This window comes from Tauraco erythrolophus, chromosome 28 (assembly GCF_009769465.1).
Source record: "Tauraco erythrolophus isolate bTauEry1 chromosome 28, bTauEry1.pri, whole genome shotgun sequence".
In the NCBI taxonomy this organism is placed as follows: Eukaryota; Metazoa; Chordata; class Aves; order Musophagiformes; family Musophagidae; genus Tauraco; species Tauraco erythrolophus.
Genome location: NC_141492.1, coordinates 6070517 through 6088214, shown reverse-complemented (window position 1 = coordinate 6088214; position 17698 = coordinate 6070517). Strand labels below are relative to the sequence as shown.

Sequence of the window (17698 nt, the reverse complement as noted above, 5' to 3'; positions counted from 1 at the left end):
GTGTGGACCTGCCCCAGGAAGAGGAGCTCCCTGTGGGGCAGGGCCACACGCCCTCCCCAGCGGTGCCACTTGTTCCTGGCGCTGGGAGCAGGCAGCGATTTCTTTCCATGGTTCTGGAGTTCCTTCACCTGGTTTGATGGGGGCTCAGCCCCAGGTGACTCCCCTCCCCGTCAGTGCCAGGATGTGACCCACCCACCGTTCTGCCTTTAAGTGACGGGGGACGACTTGGGCCAAGCAGTGACAGAGCTGAAATTACCGGACCTGAATGAAGAATGTCTCATTCTGAAGGGCTGGTAATTGCGCAGCGTCCCACGTGGAGACTGGGAAATCTGTACGGAGCATTCAGCTAGTTTTGCCAATTTTTGTTACTTTATATGAAAAAGCAACTTTTTTAAGAGCCTTTTCTTAAAACCCCCTTGATCTGCTGTGTAGTGCCTGAGCCTGGCTGTTTAACATCAGTATTCCCAGAATTTGCCTGCAGTGACTTATAATTCAGGTCGGTAACAGCGATGCCCCAAGCATAAGGCAAAACTTGGCTTAATTGCCCTTTTTCTGCAGTTCAAGTGAGTTTAAACTGGACTCATCCCATTAAAAAACCTGGGTTAAACCGTGACTTTCTCTTTTGCCATTACTTTTGCCAAATAGTAACTTTTTACTTCACTGTTTTTGATTCCTTTCTCTGCACTGGATGGCTGCTAACATCTTTGATTAACTCGGAGAAGTGGGCACGTGGCAAGCCCGCCCTCCCTGCGGGACGGCAGTACCTCTGCGCTCTCACAGTTTGTTACTGCGTGCGTTTCTGTATCTCTCTTTTTTTAAGATAACCATGAAATGTATTTGTTTTGGTTCCGGTTGTGTTTAGAACTGGCTAATCTCTCCCTCCGATGGATTATTTATTAAACTGCTGCTTTCCTGTTGTGTTGAAGTTCTCTGTCCTCATCCTTCTCCCTGCCCGAGGTACCAGGCAGCTCTCCACGCCCTCGCTCCGCTCCTGCCCAGCGCTGGGTTTGGCCCCGTAAGTTGTGCTGAAGGGGCTGCGCGGATCGACCTCGTGTCTCCCACGGGCACAAGTCGCCGAGTTATTTCTACTGATTCCTTGAAACCATTCTAGAGCAGAAAGGATTTGGAACCAAGTCACATTCACCCTTGATCCTAAAAGAGCTATCCAGGCTTCCACTGGAGTGTTAAACAGCAGTCCCCGAACAGCTGGAACTCCTCTGGGCATGCTGAGCCCCGGCCTGCTGCCCGTCGCGCGGGGCAGGGGCCGAGCACTCGGGCGAGAGGAAGCGTTTTTGGGGCAGTTTGCGCCGGACGGTGTTTAGTGTCGGCCGAGTAGGGAGCAGCAAAAGGCTCCGGAGGAGCGAGCGGTCTGCGTGCCGCGGGCAGTGCCATAGCTGGCAGTCTGGCAGGTCTGTCTGAGCGGGGACGGGCTGCCTGCCCCCATCCCCACCCCGAGATGGCAGAGCGGGTCCCCCGGCCGGGTCCCTGGCTCCGGCCCCCCCCAGCAGCGCCGGCCCCACAGGAGCCTCCTTCTAGGGCTGGTTTTTAACATCACAGACTGTTGTTTTCACTTCCAGACAGGCTTAATTTAGATCTTATCTTGCCTGTTTAAACACTTCTTTTGGTGATTGAGAATAGCTCTAAGTGAACAGTATCATCACAAGAAATATAAACACATCCAAGTCAGCTCTTGGATGAGATCTGGTGTTTGATGGCCGACATCCTGTAATGAACTGGGAACAGAAGCCATCTATCATACAACATGTTGCCTTTTGTATTCATTTCCTCTGGACTTGAGCTTAGTTTTAGTTTTTTATCTTTATTTGAGAAAGAACTTTCAGCTTGTCTCACTTAGGAAGATATTTCAATACAGTGTGGTGTTGGCCGTCCTCTCCTCGATGTGGTGGTGGGTGGGACGGCACGCGCAGCCCGGCATTGCTGCACTGGGGACATCACGGCTGTGCCGCTGGGCGAGGGGCAGAGCGGTCTGTGGGACAAGCCTCATGGGGTGGGATTCCTGTGTTTTGCACCATGCGGAAAACCTTTTGTCTTGGAGTTGTCCTCATTAGCGCCTACTCCAGCCCTGTCATTTCTGGTACTGGGTGTTAGCAGTGCCGGTGATGGCAGCCGGGACAGCCCAAGGGGCTCTGGCACCGCCGCAGCGGTGTGGGGGTATCCTGTGCCGGGGGCCAGCGCTCGTCCCTCCGTGGTTTGTCTTTCCCGGCTGAACTGTTTTGTTTCCTGAGAAATGCCTCTGGACTGAGCGTTGCCCAGCGAGAAGCCCCTGCTCCTGCCCCGCAGGAGGAAGCGTGATCGGCGTCGAGTGCTCTGCAAGCCCCGAACGGGAGGAAGCGCATCACGAGGCGCTGGACTTTCTGGTAGCTATTAATCTCCTGAGGAGCAGCCTGGGAAAGCTTTGTTCTAAAGAAAGATCCGCTCCCGAATGCTCAGCTCTGGTTTGGATGCTCATTTATGGGTTTTTATTTGCTCACCTGAAGCATCATTTTGAGGGGCACCTGGGGTGCGATGCCAAGGTGACATTATGAAGCAGTCCTTCCCTAACGAAGGAACTGGCCGCGTGGTGCTCCCCCTCATGGGGGCTTGTGCAGCCCCGACCGTTCCCTCCCGGGCTCGCCCGGGGCCTTCGCTGGCCCATCACCGTGGAGGGACCAGCGAGACGGCCTCACGCACGGCACAGGCACCACGGATCCGGGTGTGGGAGCAGGGGCAGGTGAAACCCTGGCACCGCGTGCGCGTCTCTGGGCATCCCGGGCTCGCTGCTGGGAAGAGCACGGCCGACGCGGGCAGCAGTCCTGGCCACGGCTTGTCCCACACCGAGGCTGGGCCGGGGGCTCCGGCGGCCGCTGGAAACTCCGGGAAGTGGCTCTGTTAACACAGGATGGAAGGAACAAAAACCCCAGAACCATTAATCACCGGCTTCAGCTGAATGTGCATATTTGATGGCGGCTGTTTACAGAGCACTTCCCTCGCTCGGGGGCCTCCCAGGCCTCGGAGAATTAATTGCCTGGCATCCCGAAAGGATGCGCGACGCCCAGTGCCCGGAGCTGCCTCTCCGGAGAGTTCCCGGATGGGAAACGGCCGGGTCCTGTGCCGACCTTCCACCTTCTGCAACAAGAGGTGCAGGGCTGGGCACGTCCCTCCCTCGGCCCTTCGGCACCTTCCCCGGCCTTGGCTGCTGCCCGGCAGGACGGGATGGGCAGAACTGGGCCCGTCTCTTCCCAAGGAGCTGGTAGGGCTGAGGAAGCGATGGCAGACCTGCCACGAGACAGAGGGCAGGCGCTGAGGCTGTGCCAGGGCCTTGGGGCTACGTATTGTGGAGTAATCGACATCTTCCACATAGTAACACTTCCTCCTGTACCATAAAACCGACCCTCCCAGGAACACCCTACTTTCATCCTTGGAAACACCCTATTCTGGGAATAAATACTGTTCCTGGGGCTGGACACCCTCTGCCCTGGGGATGTGCCTTTCCAAACCCCTCGTTTCGGGGCAGTCAGGGCTCGGGGACGAGTTCCTCCCATGTGCCCTCACTGCCTGGGCAGCGATGGGGCTGCCCACTCCCGAGGCCACGTTCCCACAGGGGTCCTGGTAGGACGTGCCCTGGGCAGACACTGCAGCCCCATTCTCCCCTCCCTCCGCCCCATGTGCTACCTCCAGGCAGCCGTGCTCGCCAGCGATGCCCCGGTTTTGGGGCAGGGGGACCAAGACGGCCCCTCTGGCAGACGGGCATCCCCAGCCCCGCGATGGTTCGTTTCAGCCGCTGCTGCTTGGAGCATGAAGAGGGCTGGTTTGCTGGGGGCTCCGGGTGGAATGGTGGAGCCTGGTGAGAACTGGGGAAGGGACCAGATCTTGGCCACATTTTGGGGTGCAGGTGCCTGCGCAGGTCTGTCTGGTGGGGGGTGCTGGGGGCTCCTGCAGCCACGCAGGGACCCTTTGGGCCAAGGTCTCTCCCAGGTTTGGGGCCCTTGGCTGCAGAGCTGGGTGTTGTGCAAGAGCTGAACTTGGAAGAAGATCAGAGACCTCCCTCTGGAAATACCCCTCGGGCTGGAAAGTGGGGGAGGCCCCGGGGCCAGTGCCCGCGGGGGCGGTTCCTGCAGAGCTTAAGAAGGGCTGAGGACGGGGCTGGCGGCCAGAAGGAGACAGCCCTGACCAGCAGCGTTCGCTCTCTGGAAGGAGGGAAGGAAGGAAAAGCAGCCCTTGCTGCTGCCCTGCCCTGCCGCTGGCTCTGCCGATGGACCCAGCTCGTCTCCTCCTCCTTGGCTTGCTGTGGGGCTGCAGCGGTGAGTGCCATGGGGCCAAGAGCTGCCCTGATCCCCTAACCCGCCGCGCTGCCCAGCCCTGCCCGCTGCTCTCTTCACTTTGCCGCATGGCACCGCGGCCCCAGGGTCTCCCCGCTGTTGGGCCCCGACAGCCACCATGTCCCACGGGCACCGCTGCGACAGCGCTCCTCATCCTGGCACCGCAGCCTGGCGCTCGGAGCCCAGAGCACGCCGCCGTGCCAGCGACAGCGTGTGCCTGGCCCGCACCCGCCATCCCGCTGCCAGAACAGCAGCAGTGCTGGCGAAGGACGAGAATTGTGGGGAAGGGGTTTCTGGGCTTGTTTCCCCAAGAAGTAACTGGAAAATCTCAGTGGTAAACAGCGATGGATCAAGCAGCGATGCCTGCGACGGGGCAGGCCTGGGCTGGCAATCGCCAGGCGTGTCAGCTCTGTGGCACTCCCGATGCCCGGTAGCAGCAAGCGGCTGCCCCGGGATGGTGGCACTGCGGCGGAAGCCTCAGCCGTCCCTAACGAGCAGCGTCCCCACCATGAGGATGGGGCATCTGGGCGTATGTGTCCGCTTCGCAGCAAACTGAGGAACTGGTGTCCCATTTGCCTTGCAAACACCTGGGTTCTGGTGACTGTCCCCTTCCCTAAACCCCGCAGTTTCCTTCTTCCTCTGCCCAGGGCGACCCGCTGACAAGCTGGCGGTGGTGCCGCAGGAGCCGGTGGTGCGGTACGGGGGCTCGGCACAGCTGAACTGCTCCCTGGCCTGCACGGGGGGCACGGTGCAGTGGAAGGGGCTGGACACCAACCTGGGGAGCATCACCTCCTTCCCCACCCACAGCATCCTGCACATCAGCAATGCCGTGGTTGCCATAGGGGGCACCAAGATCTGCCAGGGGACCTGCCATGGGAAGCAATACCAGCACACTGTCGACCTGAAGGTCTATGGTAAGCTTCCCCAGCCTGTCCCTTGATGCCTCCCTCGCAAAGTCCTGGATTCCCGAGAGAGCTCACTCCCTCCTGGGCAACAGTGCCAAAAATCACCGCTTGACGCTGCAATTCCTCTCTCAGCCCTCCCAGATAAGCTGGAGCTGGAGGCGGACCCCCCTGCCCTGAAGCCAGGGCAGCCCGCCAGCCTGCGCTGCTCGGCCCGGCGGGTGTACCCGCTCGCAGGGCTGGTGCTCACCTGGTACCGGGGAGGCCAAGCGCTGGAGGAGAAAGACTTTGATACCACGGAGACTGACGAGGAGCTGTTTGACATCGTGTCCACGCTGATGGTGGCTGGGAAGGAGGTGGGAGAAGGAGTGGAGTTCAGGTGCAAGGTGACACTGAGCATCAGGCAGGAAACCTTCACCTGGGTGGCATCTGTGGTGGCAAATGCTAGTGGTGAGTGCTGGGACTCGGGTTCACGTGCTGCCGTGTCCACTGGAGCCGACCCCCATTGCCCTTGACTGCTTGAAACAGCAGTGGGAGCAGCCCCCACCATTGCACTGCTCTGCAAACCTCCCATGCCCGCTGCTGTGCCATGCCGGCAGTGCCGGTTTGCTCCTGCTCACTGCCACTCCCTGCCCTGGGCTGGCTGCACACACGGGGTGGAGGAGGATGGGGCTGCTGGGCAGCGTGGGCAGAGGGGGCTGTTGCCCCAGGGGGATAACGTGTACCAGAGAGCCCCTGTCCTGGCTCCGAGCCGTGGCGAGGCCACTCGTGACCTGCTGTGTTCACAGATGTGACGGAGCAGCCAGTGGCCGTGGCCACCTCCCCGGAGAGCCCCCAGACAGTGGCAGCTGCAACAGGGAGCCCCAGCACAGCCTGTGGCACCACAGCGCTGCCCCCAGAGCCGAGTGTCCCCATGCGTGACCCCACCACAGCCCTGACCACCTCATCATGGCAGCCTGATGCTGAGACCATCCTGGAGCCACCTGCTGCCACCAAACCGCCCCCCGCAGAGCGCCACGCTCCCCAGAACCTCATCGCCAGCAGTCCCACGGCACGGCCGGCCACCGCCACGCACCCCGGCTCCAGCACCACGCGCTCCCCAGCTGTGGCGCTGGGGACGGCTGCGGGCAGCGCCAGCCGGGGCTCTCCCCTGGCAGAGGGGACCGCGCTGTCCGTGGGGACGGTGCCTGCCTGCAGCTTGCGGATCTGGTCGCTGCCTCCCAACGGGACGCGGGGCAGGGCCCTGCGCATCGAGTGCCGCGCGCGGTGCGCTGGGAACGCCACCGTCCGCTGGCTGCGGACCCCTGTGGCCCTTTCGCACTACCGGGAGGAGGCGGCGGGCAGCAGCTCCGTGCTGCAGCTGGACCATGCCGAGCCCCGGCACCAGGGCCAGTACCAGTGCGTCCTGCTCGGCCGCCGCTCCCAGGCGGTCAGTCTGGAGCTGACGGTCTCGGATGGTGAGTGGTGGTCTGCAGCCCTCTCTCCTGTACCCCTGTTACCGGGCTAGGGCTGCAGTGGGTTGTGCTGGTGCTGCCTTCCGTGCTCGCCTCCGCGTGTTGGCTGGCGTGGGCAGAGCCTGCTCGCAGCTACATGCCCTTCCCGTGTTTTGGCAGTTACACGCCCTTCCCATGTCTTTGCAGACACGGCCATCGCGGGCCCTGCCATTGCTGTGGGAACAACGGTCTCGCTGTTGGGACTGATCGTGACCAGCATCGTATCTCGGTGCCTGTGGAAACGTCTCCGATCCCAGTACGAGCTGCCCTAGGAGCGGGAGCTGCTCGCAAAGGCCCCCGGCCCCCCGGACCGGTCCCTGCTGGCGCCCTCGCCCGGCCCCGGGATGAGGAGCAGCCGGGAGCCCCGCGGCTCTGCTCGCGGCGGGGTCGGCGGGGCGCGGGGCGCCGCTGCGAGACCCGCGAGAAGCGGCCCCCGCCCCGGGACGGTGCTCCGGGGCCCGGAGAGCTCCGAGAAAGCGTCACCCGCCCTGCGGCTGCCGCTGCCCGGGGCGCCCCGGGGCTGCTGAGGGGAACGGCTGCGCCGCCCCGGGGGCCCCCGAGCCCCGGAGCCGCCGGGGGCCCCCGAGCCCCGGAGCCGCCGGGGGCCCGGGCGTGCGGCCTGCGGGGCTGGCGGGGAGTCCCGCGGGGGCGGCCCGGGGCCGGGCTGAGCGCTGGGGGGGTCCGGCCTCGGTCGCGTGTCACGACAGAGGGGTCGGGGGCCGCCCGGGGGGACGCACAGCCCCGCGGGCGGGGGCGTCAATAAAGGGCCGTGTCCGTTCGACCCCGAGCGAGTCCCCTCCCGGCCGGGGAGGCCCCGGGCGCGGCGCGGGTCCCCGGGCGGCGTCGGCAGCGACAGCCACGCGCGCGGCCGCTGAGGGCGGGGCCTCTGCCCGCACCCAGCATGGCGGCTCGCACGGCGGCGCGCCCGCCCACCGGCCGGCTGCCAGTGTGCAAGATGGCGGCGCAGGAACTTCCCGCCCCGGCGGAACGGCGGTCTACGATGGCCGGAAGCGGCCTCCGCCGCCCGCAGCCAAGATGGCGGCGTACGAGAAGCGGCGGGCGGCCGTGGCCCCGGCCCCGGCGGCGGGCGGCGGACTGGCGGAGCCGGCGGGCGGCGGGCCGGGGAGCGCGGCGGAGTTCCTGCTGCGGGCCGGCGTCAGCGCCGTGGTGCGGGAGGCGCTGCTGAAGGTGCTGGAGGCGCGGCCCGCCGAGCCCGTCTCCTTCTTGGCCGACTACTTCGGGCGGCTGGTGCCGGGCAGCCCCGGCGCGGCGGGCGACGGCGCGGCGGAGCCGCCGGGGCCGGCGCAGCGCCTGGCGCGGGCGCTGTGGTACGTGCGGCTGGCTCACCACTCCCACAGGTGCGGCGGCGGCGGCGGCGGGGGCGGGCGGCGGCTCCCGGGGCGGGGGCGGGCGGGGGTGAGGCGGCGCGTCTGTCCCTGCCCTGTCGCGACAGGACGGCCTTCGACAGCAACGCCGGCGCGGCCTACGAGGCGCTGGGCGGCGGCGGGCGGCCGCCGGGCGTGGACGGGCGGCGGTACACCGAGCTGCTGCGGCGCATCTGCCGGCGCGGGGCGCCCGCCGAGGCGGCGGCGGCGCTGCTGGGCCGCGTCCGCTGCCGCGACCACGAGGCCGTCCCGTTCGACGTCTTCCGCTACGGCGTCCTGACCTGCTGCGTGCTGCTGGAGTTCGCGGCCAAGGCCGACGCGCTCTTCGGCGTCCTGGCCGGCGGCTCCGGCGCCGCCGACGGGAGGCTGTGCCGGGCCGTGCTGCGGGCGCTGGAGGACGCGCTGGGCGCCGGGCACGGCCCGCGCCCCGGCCGCTACCTGGCGGCGGGCACCAGGCTGGGGCCGGACGGGCTGGCCCTGGCCATGGGCCGCGCGCTGCAGGAGAGGAAGCCGGGCGCCGCCATGAGCAGGGAGGAGTTCCTGACGAAAGCCACCGCCTTGTTCGTCGCCAAAGTGAAGCCCGTCGAGTGAGGCCCGGGTGGGGGCAACACCGACCGCGTCTGCTTCGAGTCCCCCGGGGCTCTGCGCAGAGCGGTTCCGGGGAGGGCTCCGGACGCCAGCGCTACGCGGGACGGCGAGCACCGGGGCTGGGCAGGCGCTGTCCGGAGAGCCCGGATCGGCCTGACCAGAGATCGACGACTTGTGCTCCCGTCCTTGTCCAAGTGCAGCAGGTGCCCGGCCACCCCTTGTGCCAGATGTGTCCCTGTGCCTCGCCCGGCCGCGGTGCCTCTGGTCCAGCTGGCGTTAGTCAGTCTTCTCCAGGTGCTAACTGGGGGTTGCAAGGAGGCAGCCGTAGTCATTAAAAATGAGCCAGAATGAAGGAAAGTGGGGCTGGACCTCCAGATGTCCTGCAGTTCGTCCTCGCCCTGACCACGTCGTGTCTCGCAGCCCCACGGCGAACTTTGCTTGTGCTCCTGGGTTTGCCTGACGCGTGCCTGCGAAGCGGGGGCCGTGCTCCTCCACCTCGCAGGCTGCGGATCCGCAGGTGAACGCGGGGCTGATGCGAGGTGTGAGATGAAGCGTCGTTTTGGTGAGCAAAACGCTTACAACACGCGGATGAGAAACGGCCGGCTGGGAGGCACGCCGCCCCGGGAAGGGCTGCGGGCCGAGCAGCGACTCCTCAGGCAGAGCTGTGGAGCGCTACGGATTTGGTGGCGGTTGGGACGCGGAGCACCGGGTCAGGACGAGACCAGCCCCGTTCCCTGAGGCCATAGTTTGCTTTGAACAGAAATGTGTGTCGAACCATGTGTTATTTATTTTGTCTGTTAATTATTTATACTGTGCTATGATTGTTTTACTGTAACACATTAAAGCTTTTTGTTATTTTTCAGTGGACAATTTCTTTACTGCCTGGTGGCATTTAGTGCCAGGATGAACCGCGGAAGCGCTCAGATCCTCGAGACAGTCTGTGTCTTCAGGGGTCGATGTCAGCAGGCAGCAGGTTTGGGAATGTGAAGCACTTGTGGCTACTGCCAAACAAAGGAGGCTGGGAGGGTGCCCGTCATGCTCCGGGATGTTTGGTTTGTTTTGTTGGGCGGATGTTTTGTTTCCTGCGGGCAGGAGGGGCACAGCCTGGAGCCGGTCTGGGTGAGGCTGCAGGTGGTGACTCCCAACAGGATGTGACACAACAGGAGGTGGGAACTGGGGATGCTGGAGACACCTCTGCTGGGGCTGTGCCAGGAGCAGCCTCTGCTCCAGTTCCAGGTGCCGCCTCATGAAATGCCACAGATTGTTCCGTAAGTGCAGTGGTTGTGCCACGGGCTGCCTCCCGGTGGGCGGGTACAGTCACCCGGTGCAGCACAAACCACTGAAGCTGAATGCTGACCTGGAGCAGCGCGGCCGGGTGGCGGGATTCGGTGTCCGCGTGCCGAGGGGGCACCGGGGCCGTTATCTGGGGCGGGATTCGGTGTCCCCGCGCCGCGGGTGGGGGCTCCGGGGCCTGCGCTGCTGCTCGGGCCCGCAGAGGAGGCGGCCGGTCCCCGAGGCAGCCTCGGTTCGCCCGGCTGGCCGCGCTGGGCCGGCGGCCGCACACCGGCACCGCCGTTACGGCGGCGCCTCCGCCCCGCGCGCGCCGCAGAGGCTGCCGGGAAGGAGCCGCGCGGCAGTGGTACGCTGTGATAGGCTCACAGCGCCAGGGGGAGGAGCCCGCGCCCGCCCCGCCCCCTGCGCCGGCGGCGCGCTCTGATAGGCGAGCGGCGCCCCGCCCCGGCGGACTACAGCTCCCGTCGTGCCCCGCGGCTGCGCTCGCAGCGCCCCGCGGAGCCGCCGGACCCGTCGCCGCTCGCCCCCCTCCGCGCAGCGGCCGCCGCGCCTACGCCAGTCCCCGGCTTCGCTCGCGGCCTGTCGCAGCTGCTCGGCATGGCGCGGCCCCTTGTGCCCAGCTCGCAGAAGGCGCTGCTGCTGGAGCTCAAAGGGCTGCAGGAGGAGCCCGTGGAAGGGTTCCGGGTCAGCCTGGTGGACGAGGGGGACCTCTACAACTGGGAGGTGGCCATCTTCGGCCCCCCGAACACCTACTATGAGGGCGGGTACTTCAAGGTGAGCGGCGGGGGGCGTACGGCGTCGGGAGTTCCGCGGTCTCGAGGAGGAGAAGCTCTGGTGGCCGCGGGGGTTGGAGGTGTGGGTGGGAGATGGGGCTCGGAAGGGATAAAGGCAGAGTGGGGGGTGTCGGGGGTGTTCTGGGGGGAGGGTGCCTTGGAGAGTGGTTTTGGAAAGGGGAGAGATTGCGGGAGAGTAGGGGGAGCCTGAGAGGAGGCTGGGCGTCCAGAGGAGGTGAGTGCTGGGGGAGCACGACCGGGATATTCCTGGGCTTGAGGGGTGGTGAGCGCCAGGGAGCCCCGGGTCTGTAGCTGGGCACCTCGGGTGTGTTGGGGCTTGGGGCGCTGGGCCACTCCTGGGGTGCCCGCAAGGAGAAGCGGGGGTGAAGGGTGTGCAGGTGGCTGCTGCCAAACCAGCCAAGGGTTCCCTTCGCTGGAAGGGGGCTTCGCCCCACCCGGGGGCTCTGCCTCCCAGGGCTTTTCCTCCGTCCTGTCCTCTCCGTCTCCCTGGTCGGTGGGTGCAGGACAGCCAGCTCGGGGTCACTGGCGTTCCCTCCCGGAGGGGGTCGGGGCATCCACCAAAGCGGACGGAAGAGACAAAGGACTTTCCTGCGCAGCACGGGCGGCTCGGGCCGAGCAAGCGGCCGCTCGGGCTGGGGGTGAGCGGGTGTTGTGTGGGGTGGGGGCACAGGACTGCGCGACCCGCCTGCGCAGCGCCCATCAGCAGGATGCGGATGTGCTCTTCCCAGGTGTTGTGCAACCTGTGCGGCTGTTTTCTTCCTCTTTTTCCCTCCTCCACCACAAGCTCTTCTGTTGTCTTCCTGCTGCTGGCAGGGTGGGGATGCGCCCGGGTGAGTCAGCCCCAGGGCCAGCTGTGCCCAGGGAACTGTGCTTGGTTTTTCCGGTGGAGCAGCGGCGGGCAAGCCTGATGCCTCAGAGTCAGGTTTTCTCTCTTCACTGAAATGGAGGCTTTTTCCGTAACCTCTTTTGGCCTTCGGCGTGAGGCTCTTCGAACTCTCCCCCTTTCAGCAGCTCATGCTCCTGTTTTGTGCCCGAGAGCTCCCGGAGGCAGCGCCGTTGGGCGGCCGTAGGTGAGACTTTGTGTGAGAGGGAAGGGGCTGAGTGCCCCTCCAGCCCCCGGCAGCATCGGCGTGCGTGCAGCGCCAAGCGGGGCACGCTGCTCTCCGAGCCCCCTCGGCAGCGCGTTGCTTCGGGCCGTTCTGTCCCGATCCCCTCTGCCACAACAAAGGGGATTGTTCTGTGAAGTTCAGCTGTTTGGCCGGAGCCCAGCGCGGGGCTGCGTGGTGCTGGGTGCGCTGCCCGAAACGCACCCAGCCCCGCTGCCGCCCGCGTTCCCTGCATTCCACCCCTCGTCCCGCGCCACGGAGCACCGAGCACGCAGACAAAGGGCCGCCCGGGGGGTGAGCGGCAGCATGAGTGGGGACGGAGCCGCTGCGGTCGGGGCACCCCTGGTTCATGGTGTGAGCAGCCTGTGCCAGGGCTGCACCCTGGCAGGGCGGGAGGGGCGCGGGGAGCGGAGGGGCTGGCACTGGGGCGGGCGCTGGGGCCGGTCAGAGCGGCGGGCAGGAGGACAGACGTCTCTCTGCCTTCGACACCAGTCTTTGAGCAGCTCGTAGCTGACAGCGGGGTTTGGCAGCGTCGCCTCTGGTCGAGGCTGTAATTCCAGAAGCACCCGAGGCCCCGTTCACAGTCGCCCCCCGCAACGGGCCGCGCTGGGCTCGTGGGGCTCGTTCCATGAGTGAAGAACGATTCCGGGTCACTGTCCCCCGCTGCCAGGCAGAGCCGGGGCAACTCGCTCTGTCACTTCATGGATCCTACGTCTAAATTCTCGTCTACGTGAACTGAGGGAAGCCAGAAATGCTCAGGGAGTTGCGTGTTTTAAAACTTCACCTTTTTTTGGTTTGTTTCTGGCTGTTGGCTCTTTTGGGAGCAGCGGCTGAATCTCGATCTGGAAGTTTGCTTCCAGAGCCTGGAAATGCCCGAAGGCTGAATCAGCCGCTGCAGGTCGTGCAGCGATGTGGGGAGGATGAGGATGCTGCTGTATGGCTCTGTGCCACCTCAGCCTTCACCTCCTCCCTGGGAGGCCGGCAGCGGGCCGGTCTTTCCGGCTTGCCGTAATCCCTCGTTCTCCGTGGCCGCCGCCTGCAGCAGGAGCCGGCGGCGGGTCAGTTGCCTCTGCTGGCGCCGGAGTCACGGGCTGCGGCGTGATCTTCATGTGCTTTTATTTTTAGCACCTGAGCTACCCACTGTGGCCAGCTTTGACTTGGTCTCTTTTTTCGGTGGTGATGGGCTATTTTTGGAGATTCAGTGCGTTAATCGGAGCACCGAGCACCTGACGGTTCCTTCCCTGTGAGCTCTGAAGGGTAAACAGCCGTCCCTCCGGTGGCACAGCGCAGGGCTGATGCCAGGCTCGCGGTCTGGCTCCAGGTGCCGCTTGGTTCATTGAGGAGCGTGGCTGGAGCTGGGGCCCCCCAGCCCTGTTGGCCGCCGTACGGCCACCGGCCCTCACCACGCCGCTGTTTGCCATCCAGAAGTGTCCTGCCCCCATGCTGTGGGTGCCAGTGTGGGAGGGGGCAGGGAGTGTGTGAGGCACGTGCTGGACTGGCACCACGAGCTCCCACTGCGCTCTGCCTGGGGCCCGCTGCCTCCCGCTGTGTCCGAGAGCACTGGGTTGGCCCTGGTGGAGAGCAGGTTGTGGGGCAGGGTGGCAGTGAAGGAGTAGCTGGTGCTGCTGCAGCTCACAGGCCCTTCTGCTCGCCACCCTCTGCGCAGCGGCACGGCAGCCGCCCTGCCAGTGTCCCGCCTGCGAGGCTGGCAGGTGCGGAGGCTCTGTCTCTGCAGGAGCACAGCTGGACTTGGCGGAGGTTCCTTTTTCCTGGTGGTGTCGGGAGATCTGTGTCTTCCTTCCCTTCCTTCTCACAAGCTGATGCTCGCTTTTCCGTATTGTTTCCTTGCAGGCTCGTCTCCGGTTTCCCATCGACTACCCATATTCTCCTCCTGCCTTTAGGTTCTTAACCAAAATGTGGCACCCCAATATCTACGAGGTAGGTCGCCTGGGACAGCGTGGGGCATCTTGGACTGGCGGGAGGGCACGTTTCCATCTATTGTGACAGTACTGGATGAAAACGCCAGCCTTTGTCTGGCATTGGAGCATGGCATTGGAAACTCTGTGCCTTTGGCGTTTGGTGTCTGGCACTGGCAAGGCAGCTAATGAGCTTACGACAGCCGGTCTCCAGTCCTGGAGCTGGTTCCAGGTCAGCCAGGCTTGCAGGCTCCCACGCTTGGCTGGCAGGGACATCATGCTTGGGCCAGCAGCGGATGCAGAGCGGGTGCTGTGTGTGGCCCGGGGCTGCGTGCTGGTGGCGGATTGCTGCCTGGGGGCACATGGGGTTGGGCTGTGTCGGGTGGGCACCTGGGGGCACATGAGGTTGGGCTGTGTTGGGAGGGCACCGGGAGGGCTGTGCTGCGGATGCAGTGTGTTTGGGCATTGGACGGCCAATGGTTAGACAGCCTGGTCTGTGCTGCGCTGGCAATCGCAGGGTGCTTATCCAAGGCCTGAGGCTGTGGGCAGCATGGCAGGGACCACCACTGCTGCCATCCCTTCCTAGGCACCGAAAGAACGGGCTGGGGTTGCCTCACCTGGCTTAAGCCAGCGAGGAGCAAGCAGGCTGCTGGAGCAGAGGACCGAGCTGCTGCTGGAGGGTGCTTAGGGCAGCAGCTCCTAAGGATCCTGTTTCACTTGTGCTTTCAGACGGGCGATGTCTGCATCTCCATCCTCCACCCGCCAGTGGATGACCCACAGAGTGGGGAGCTGCCATCCGAGCGGTGGAACCCCACCCAGAACGTGCGGTAAGGGCTGCGTGGGGAGGGAGCTGCGGGCAGGAGGCTCGTCCGAGGGCAGGGATGGGAAAGCAGGGGATGGGGATTGCCTTCTGCTCCCAAAGCCTGCGGGAGATGCCTAGAGGTTGTTGAAAGACACTTGGGCTGTGTGCTTGGCTGAAGAACAGGTAGAGCTTGCATGGGAACGTGCGTGAGCCTGACAACCCGTGCACTGCTGTCTCCTGCCTGGGCTGCTTGACTTGGCTGAGACACTCCCTCGCTGGTGGGCCAGCACCCGGCTCTGCTCCTGACCCACGGGACGCAGCGGTGCTGTGCCACTGAGGCTGCTGGCACGGCTGGGACGTGGGCAGCTGCTGACCCGCCTCGGCTCTTACCGGCCCGTCTTTATTGATTGCCAGGACCATTCTCCTGAGCGTGATCTCGCTGCTGAATGAACCCAACACGTTTTCTCCAGCCAACGTGGACGCCTCCGTGATGTACCGCAAGTGGAAGGAGAGCAAAGGGAAGGACCGTGAATACACAGACATCATCAGGTGTGTGCGGAGCTGAGCCCAGGCCCAGCAGCACTGTTGCAGCCTTGAGAAGACTTGCTAAGCTGTGACCTTGTAGGACGCAGAGGATGGCAGGATCCTGAGGGCATATCCTGCCCTGTCGAGTCCCGTCTGCAGGCTAGTTGGGGGGCAGGAGCCTGGCTCTGAGTGTGGCTTTCGGGAGAAGCTTGGTGGGTTACGTGCCCAGCTTTGCTCTCAGCCGAAGCCCTGGCCCTTTTCGGCTTCAGAGCCAAGGATCTGGGTTTGTAGCAGACATGGTGCCAGCACAGCCTTGGGCACCACCTTGGCACCAGCACATGAAGCTCCTGAGCTGCAGACTGGCCAGCCCGGTGTGGCAAGGGGGCCCTCGGAGCAGGGGCACGTCGCAGTGCAGCCGTGTTTGCTCTGCGGTGCTCTCCCTGCTCTGCCCTTTTGCCAGTCTTGCGTGGGACCCGTGAGCGGGCAAGGGCTGTGTCGCTGGGCATCCCCCGGGCGAGCCGCGCGCGCTGACGTGGGTGTGCTGTGCGAAGCTCTGTCCTCACCCCCTGCTTCTCGCCCTCCAGGAAGCAAGTCTTGGGCACAAAGGTGGACGCTGAGCGGGACGGTGTGAAGGTCCCCACCACGCTGGCAGAGTACTGTGTGAAGACCAAGACTCCAGCCCCGGATGAGGGCTCAGACCTCTTCTATGATGACTATTATGAGGATGATGAGATGGAGGAGGAAGCAGACAGCTGTTACGGTGATGAGGATGACTCCGGCAATGAGGAATCTTGATGGCCTTCTGGCATTGCAAAACTTACCATGAACTACTGAATTTTACCTCAACTAGGACAAACTGGTTTGAATTTAGGATCTGTCAGCCCTGAAATTAACTCTCTACCTCGGAGGGAGACTGTTCTGCTGTTGCAAAGAAAATCCCACCACTGTCTTTGTAGAAAAAGCAAAAAACAAAACCAAACCCCATTTTATAAACTTGCCGGGTGGGAGGCGGGTGGGGAGGGGGAAGTCGGGTTGGGGTGTTCACAAATCCACAGAAACCGGGGAGCTGGTGTCTCTGGCTGGATAAGGAGTGGTGGCAAAACCTGGTCTTGGCTGCCCGTCGTTTGGGCATGTTCAGCTCCTCTTCGTCCTCGCGTGGGAGGAACGGGCTGGGAAGGCTGTGGAGCTGGTGAGTGGTTGCGTTGGGTGGGCAGCGTGTGAGCGTTGGGTGGGCAGCGTGTGAGCGTTGGGTGGGCAGCGTCTGAGCGTTGGGTGGCTTCTACAGCCTTTGAGGTGTCTGGGCAGGAGGGGTTGCGGGGTGAGTGCTGCTGCCCCCGGCGGGGCCGACCCTCCTGCTGCCCCTTCCCGTGATGCTGGAGCCGTGTTCACAGTGAGCTGGTTGGGAAGGGCCGGTGCATCAAGCAGGACATGCCCGGCAACTGCCTGGCACCAGCGGGGTGTGGGGATGGGCTGTTTGTAGTTTTTAACTAGCTGGGAGGGCTGGGGTAGTTCTGAGTCTTTCTGCTTCTGTTTTTTTTTTTTTTTTTTGAAACTATTTAATAAAGTACTTGAAGGGAATGGCTGTGTGGTGCGTGGGTGAGGCTGTGCCCAGGCTGCAGGGGTTTCCATGTCAGCCATGGACTGGGTCCTGCCCTGCAGCCTCGGAGGGGAGGGGAGGGTGGGCTACCTGTTCTCCCGGGGCTGTGGGGGCAGCCTTGGGTCCTGCAGCCACCCTCTTCCCTTCATCCTCAAACTCAGAGTGGGCAGGAGCCTCTGCCCAGGGTTGCCTTTGGCCTGGGAGCACCTCCGCCCTTCCTGGGGAGGGCACAGCGCTCACTGCCTCTGCCTGGGCAGAAGGGCAGGCTCCGCCGAGCCCTCAGAACCCTCCAGCACGGTGCAGGGAAGGTGCTTTTCCCTCCTGCTCCTCCCAAGGCGCTGGGCAACTCCGAGACCAGCCGTGCAGCGCAGGCGGCTCTGCAGGCAGCAGACGTGCCCGGGCAGTGCCTGGCTGTGCGGAGCAGTGGCCGACGGGTGCCCGGGGCCCTCGCAGCTGCTCTCGTCTGGGTGCAGCTGGGTGCGTCCCCAGCCCGCGGGCCAGGACTGGCTGGGACGTGTGAGCTCCCAGCCGACCCGCTCCGACCGCGCAGCCGAGGGGCATCACCGGCGCCTCGTCCTCCTGGGCTGGGCTGGGGAGCTCGGCCCCGCCGCCAGCTCTGTGGGCTGCGGCAGGGATGTGCCCCTGGCAAATCGCCTGCCTTGGGGCTCTCCGTGACCCCAGCGGGGCTCCTGCCCCTGCTCCCACCCCTCGGACAAAGCTCGTCCGGGATAAGGAGCAAAACTTCCCCTTGCCTGCAGTTGTGGAAGTGGGATCAGGGCTTGAGTGACACCTGTGGCTGCACATGGCGGATACATGTGCTTTGTTGCCTTAGGAAATGAGGCTAAAAGGTGAATAGGATTATTGTCACAGGCCTGGCAAACGGCTTCCAAGGTCACCCAGCTGGCACGGAGCAGCGGCAGCCCTGGCTGCTCGTTCAAAGCCAGCCCCCTCCTCCTTTTCCTGAGGGGCTGCTCCATG

General features: G+C 64.3%; 3 protein-coding genes across 3 annotated transcripts; all 3 read left to right on the top strand.

Annotated features, from left to right (window-relative positions):
• Positions 1–4252: 4252 nt before the first annotated feature.
• MADCAM1 (mucosal vascular addressin cell adhesion molecule 1) lies at positions 4253–7006 on the top strand. The gene is made up of 5 exons (XM_086627562.1): positions 4253–4301; positions 4967–5233; positions 5357–5671; positions 6010–6678; positions 6862–7006. Exons 1-5 carry the CDS (start codon positions 4253–4255, stop codon positions 6984–6986), a joined length of 1425 nt encoding a protein of 474 aa, XP_086483688.1. The 3' UTR covers positions 6987–7006.
• Positions 7007–7749: 743 nt separating this feature from the next.
• Positions 7750–8690, top strand: TPGS1 (tubulin polyglutamylase complex subunit 1). Its single transcript, XM_086627868.1, has 2 exons — positions 7750–8072; positions 8168–8690. Exons 1-2 carry the CDS (start codon positions 7750–7752, stop codon positions 8688–8690), a joined length of 846 nt encoding a protein of 281 aa, XP_086483994.1.
• A 1887-nt stretch (positions 8691–10577) lies between these two features.
• On the top strand, positions 10578–16349 carry CDC34 (cell division cycle 34, ubiquitin conjugating enzyme). The gene is made up of 5 exons (XM_086627663.1): positions 10578–10754; positions 13732–13818; positions 14526–14623; positions 15013–15147; positions 15708–16349. Exons 1-5 carry the CDS (start codon positions 10578–10580, stop codon positions 15916–15918), a joined length of 708 nt encoding a protein of 235 aa, XP_086483789.1. The 3' UTR covers positions 15919–16349.
• The last annotated feature ends 1349 nt before the right edge of the window (positions 16350–17698 follow it).

Excerpts from the sequence above, each read along its gene's own strand:
- MADCAM1 (XM_086627562.1), top strand. The coding sequence starts at position 4,253 with ATGGACCCAGCTCGTCTCCTCCTCCTTGGCTTGCTGTGGGGCTGCAGC. Across the intron at positions 4,302-4,966 it reads CTTGCTGTGGGGCTGCAGCG|GGCGACCCGCTGACAAGCTG; the intron begins GTGAGTGCCATG and ends TCCTCTGCCCAG. Across the intron at positions 5,672-6,009 it reads TGTGGTGGCAAATGCTAGTG|ATGTGACGGAGCAGCCAGTG; the intron begins GTGAGTGCTGGG and ends CTGTGTTCACAG.
- CDC34 (XM_086627663.1), top strand. The coding sequence starts at position 10,578 with ATGGCGCGGCCCCTTGTGCCCAGCTCGCAGAAGGCGCTGCTGCTGGAG. Across the intron at positions 13,819-14,525 it reads GGCACCCCAATATCTACGAG|ACGGGCGATGTCTGCATCTC; the intron begins GTAGGTCGCCTG and ends TTGTGCTTTCAG. Across the intron at positions 15,148-15,707 it reads GAATACACAGACATCATCAG|GAAGCAAGTCTTGGGCACAA; the intron begins GTGTGTGCGGAG and ends CTCGCCCTCCAG.
- TPGS1 (XM_086627868.1), top strand. The coding sequence starts at position 7,750 with ATGGCGGCGTACGAGAAGCGGCGGGCGGCCGTGGCCCCGGCCCCGGCG. Across the intron at positions 8,073-8,167 it reads CTGGCTCACCACTCCCACAG|GACGGCCTTCGACAGCAACG; the intron begins GTGCGGCGGCGG and ends CTGTCGCGACAG.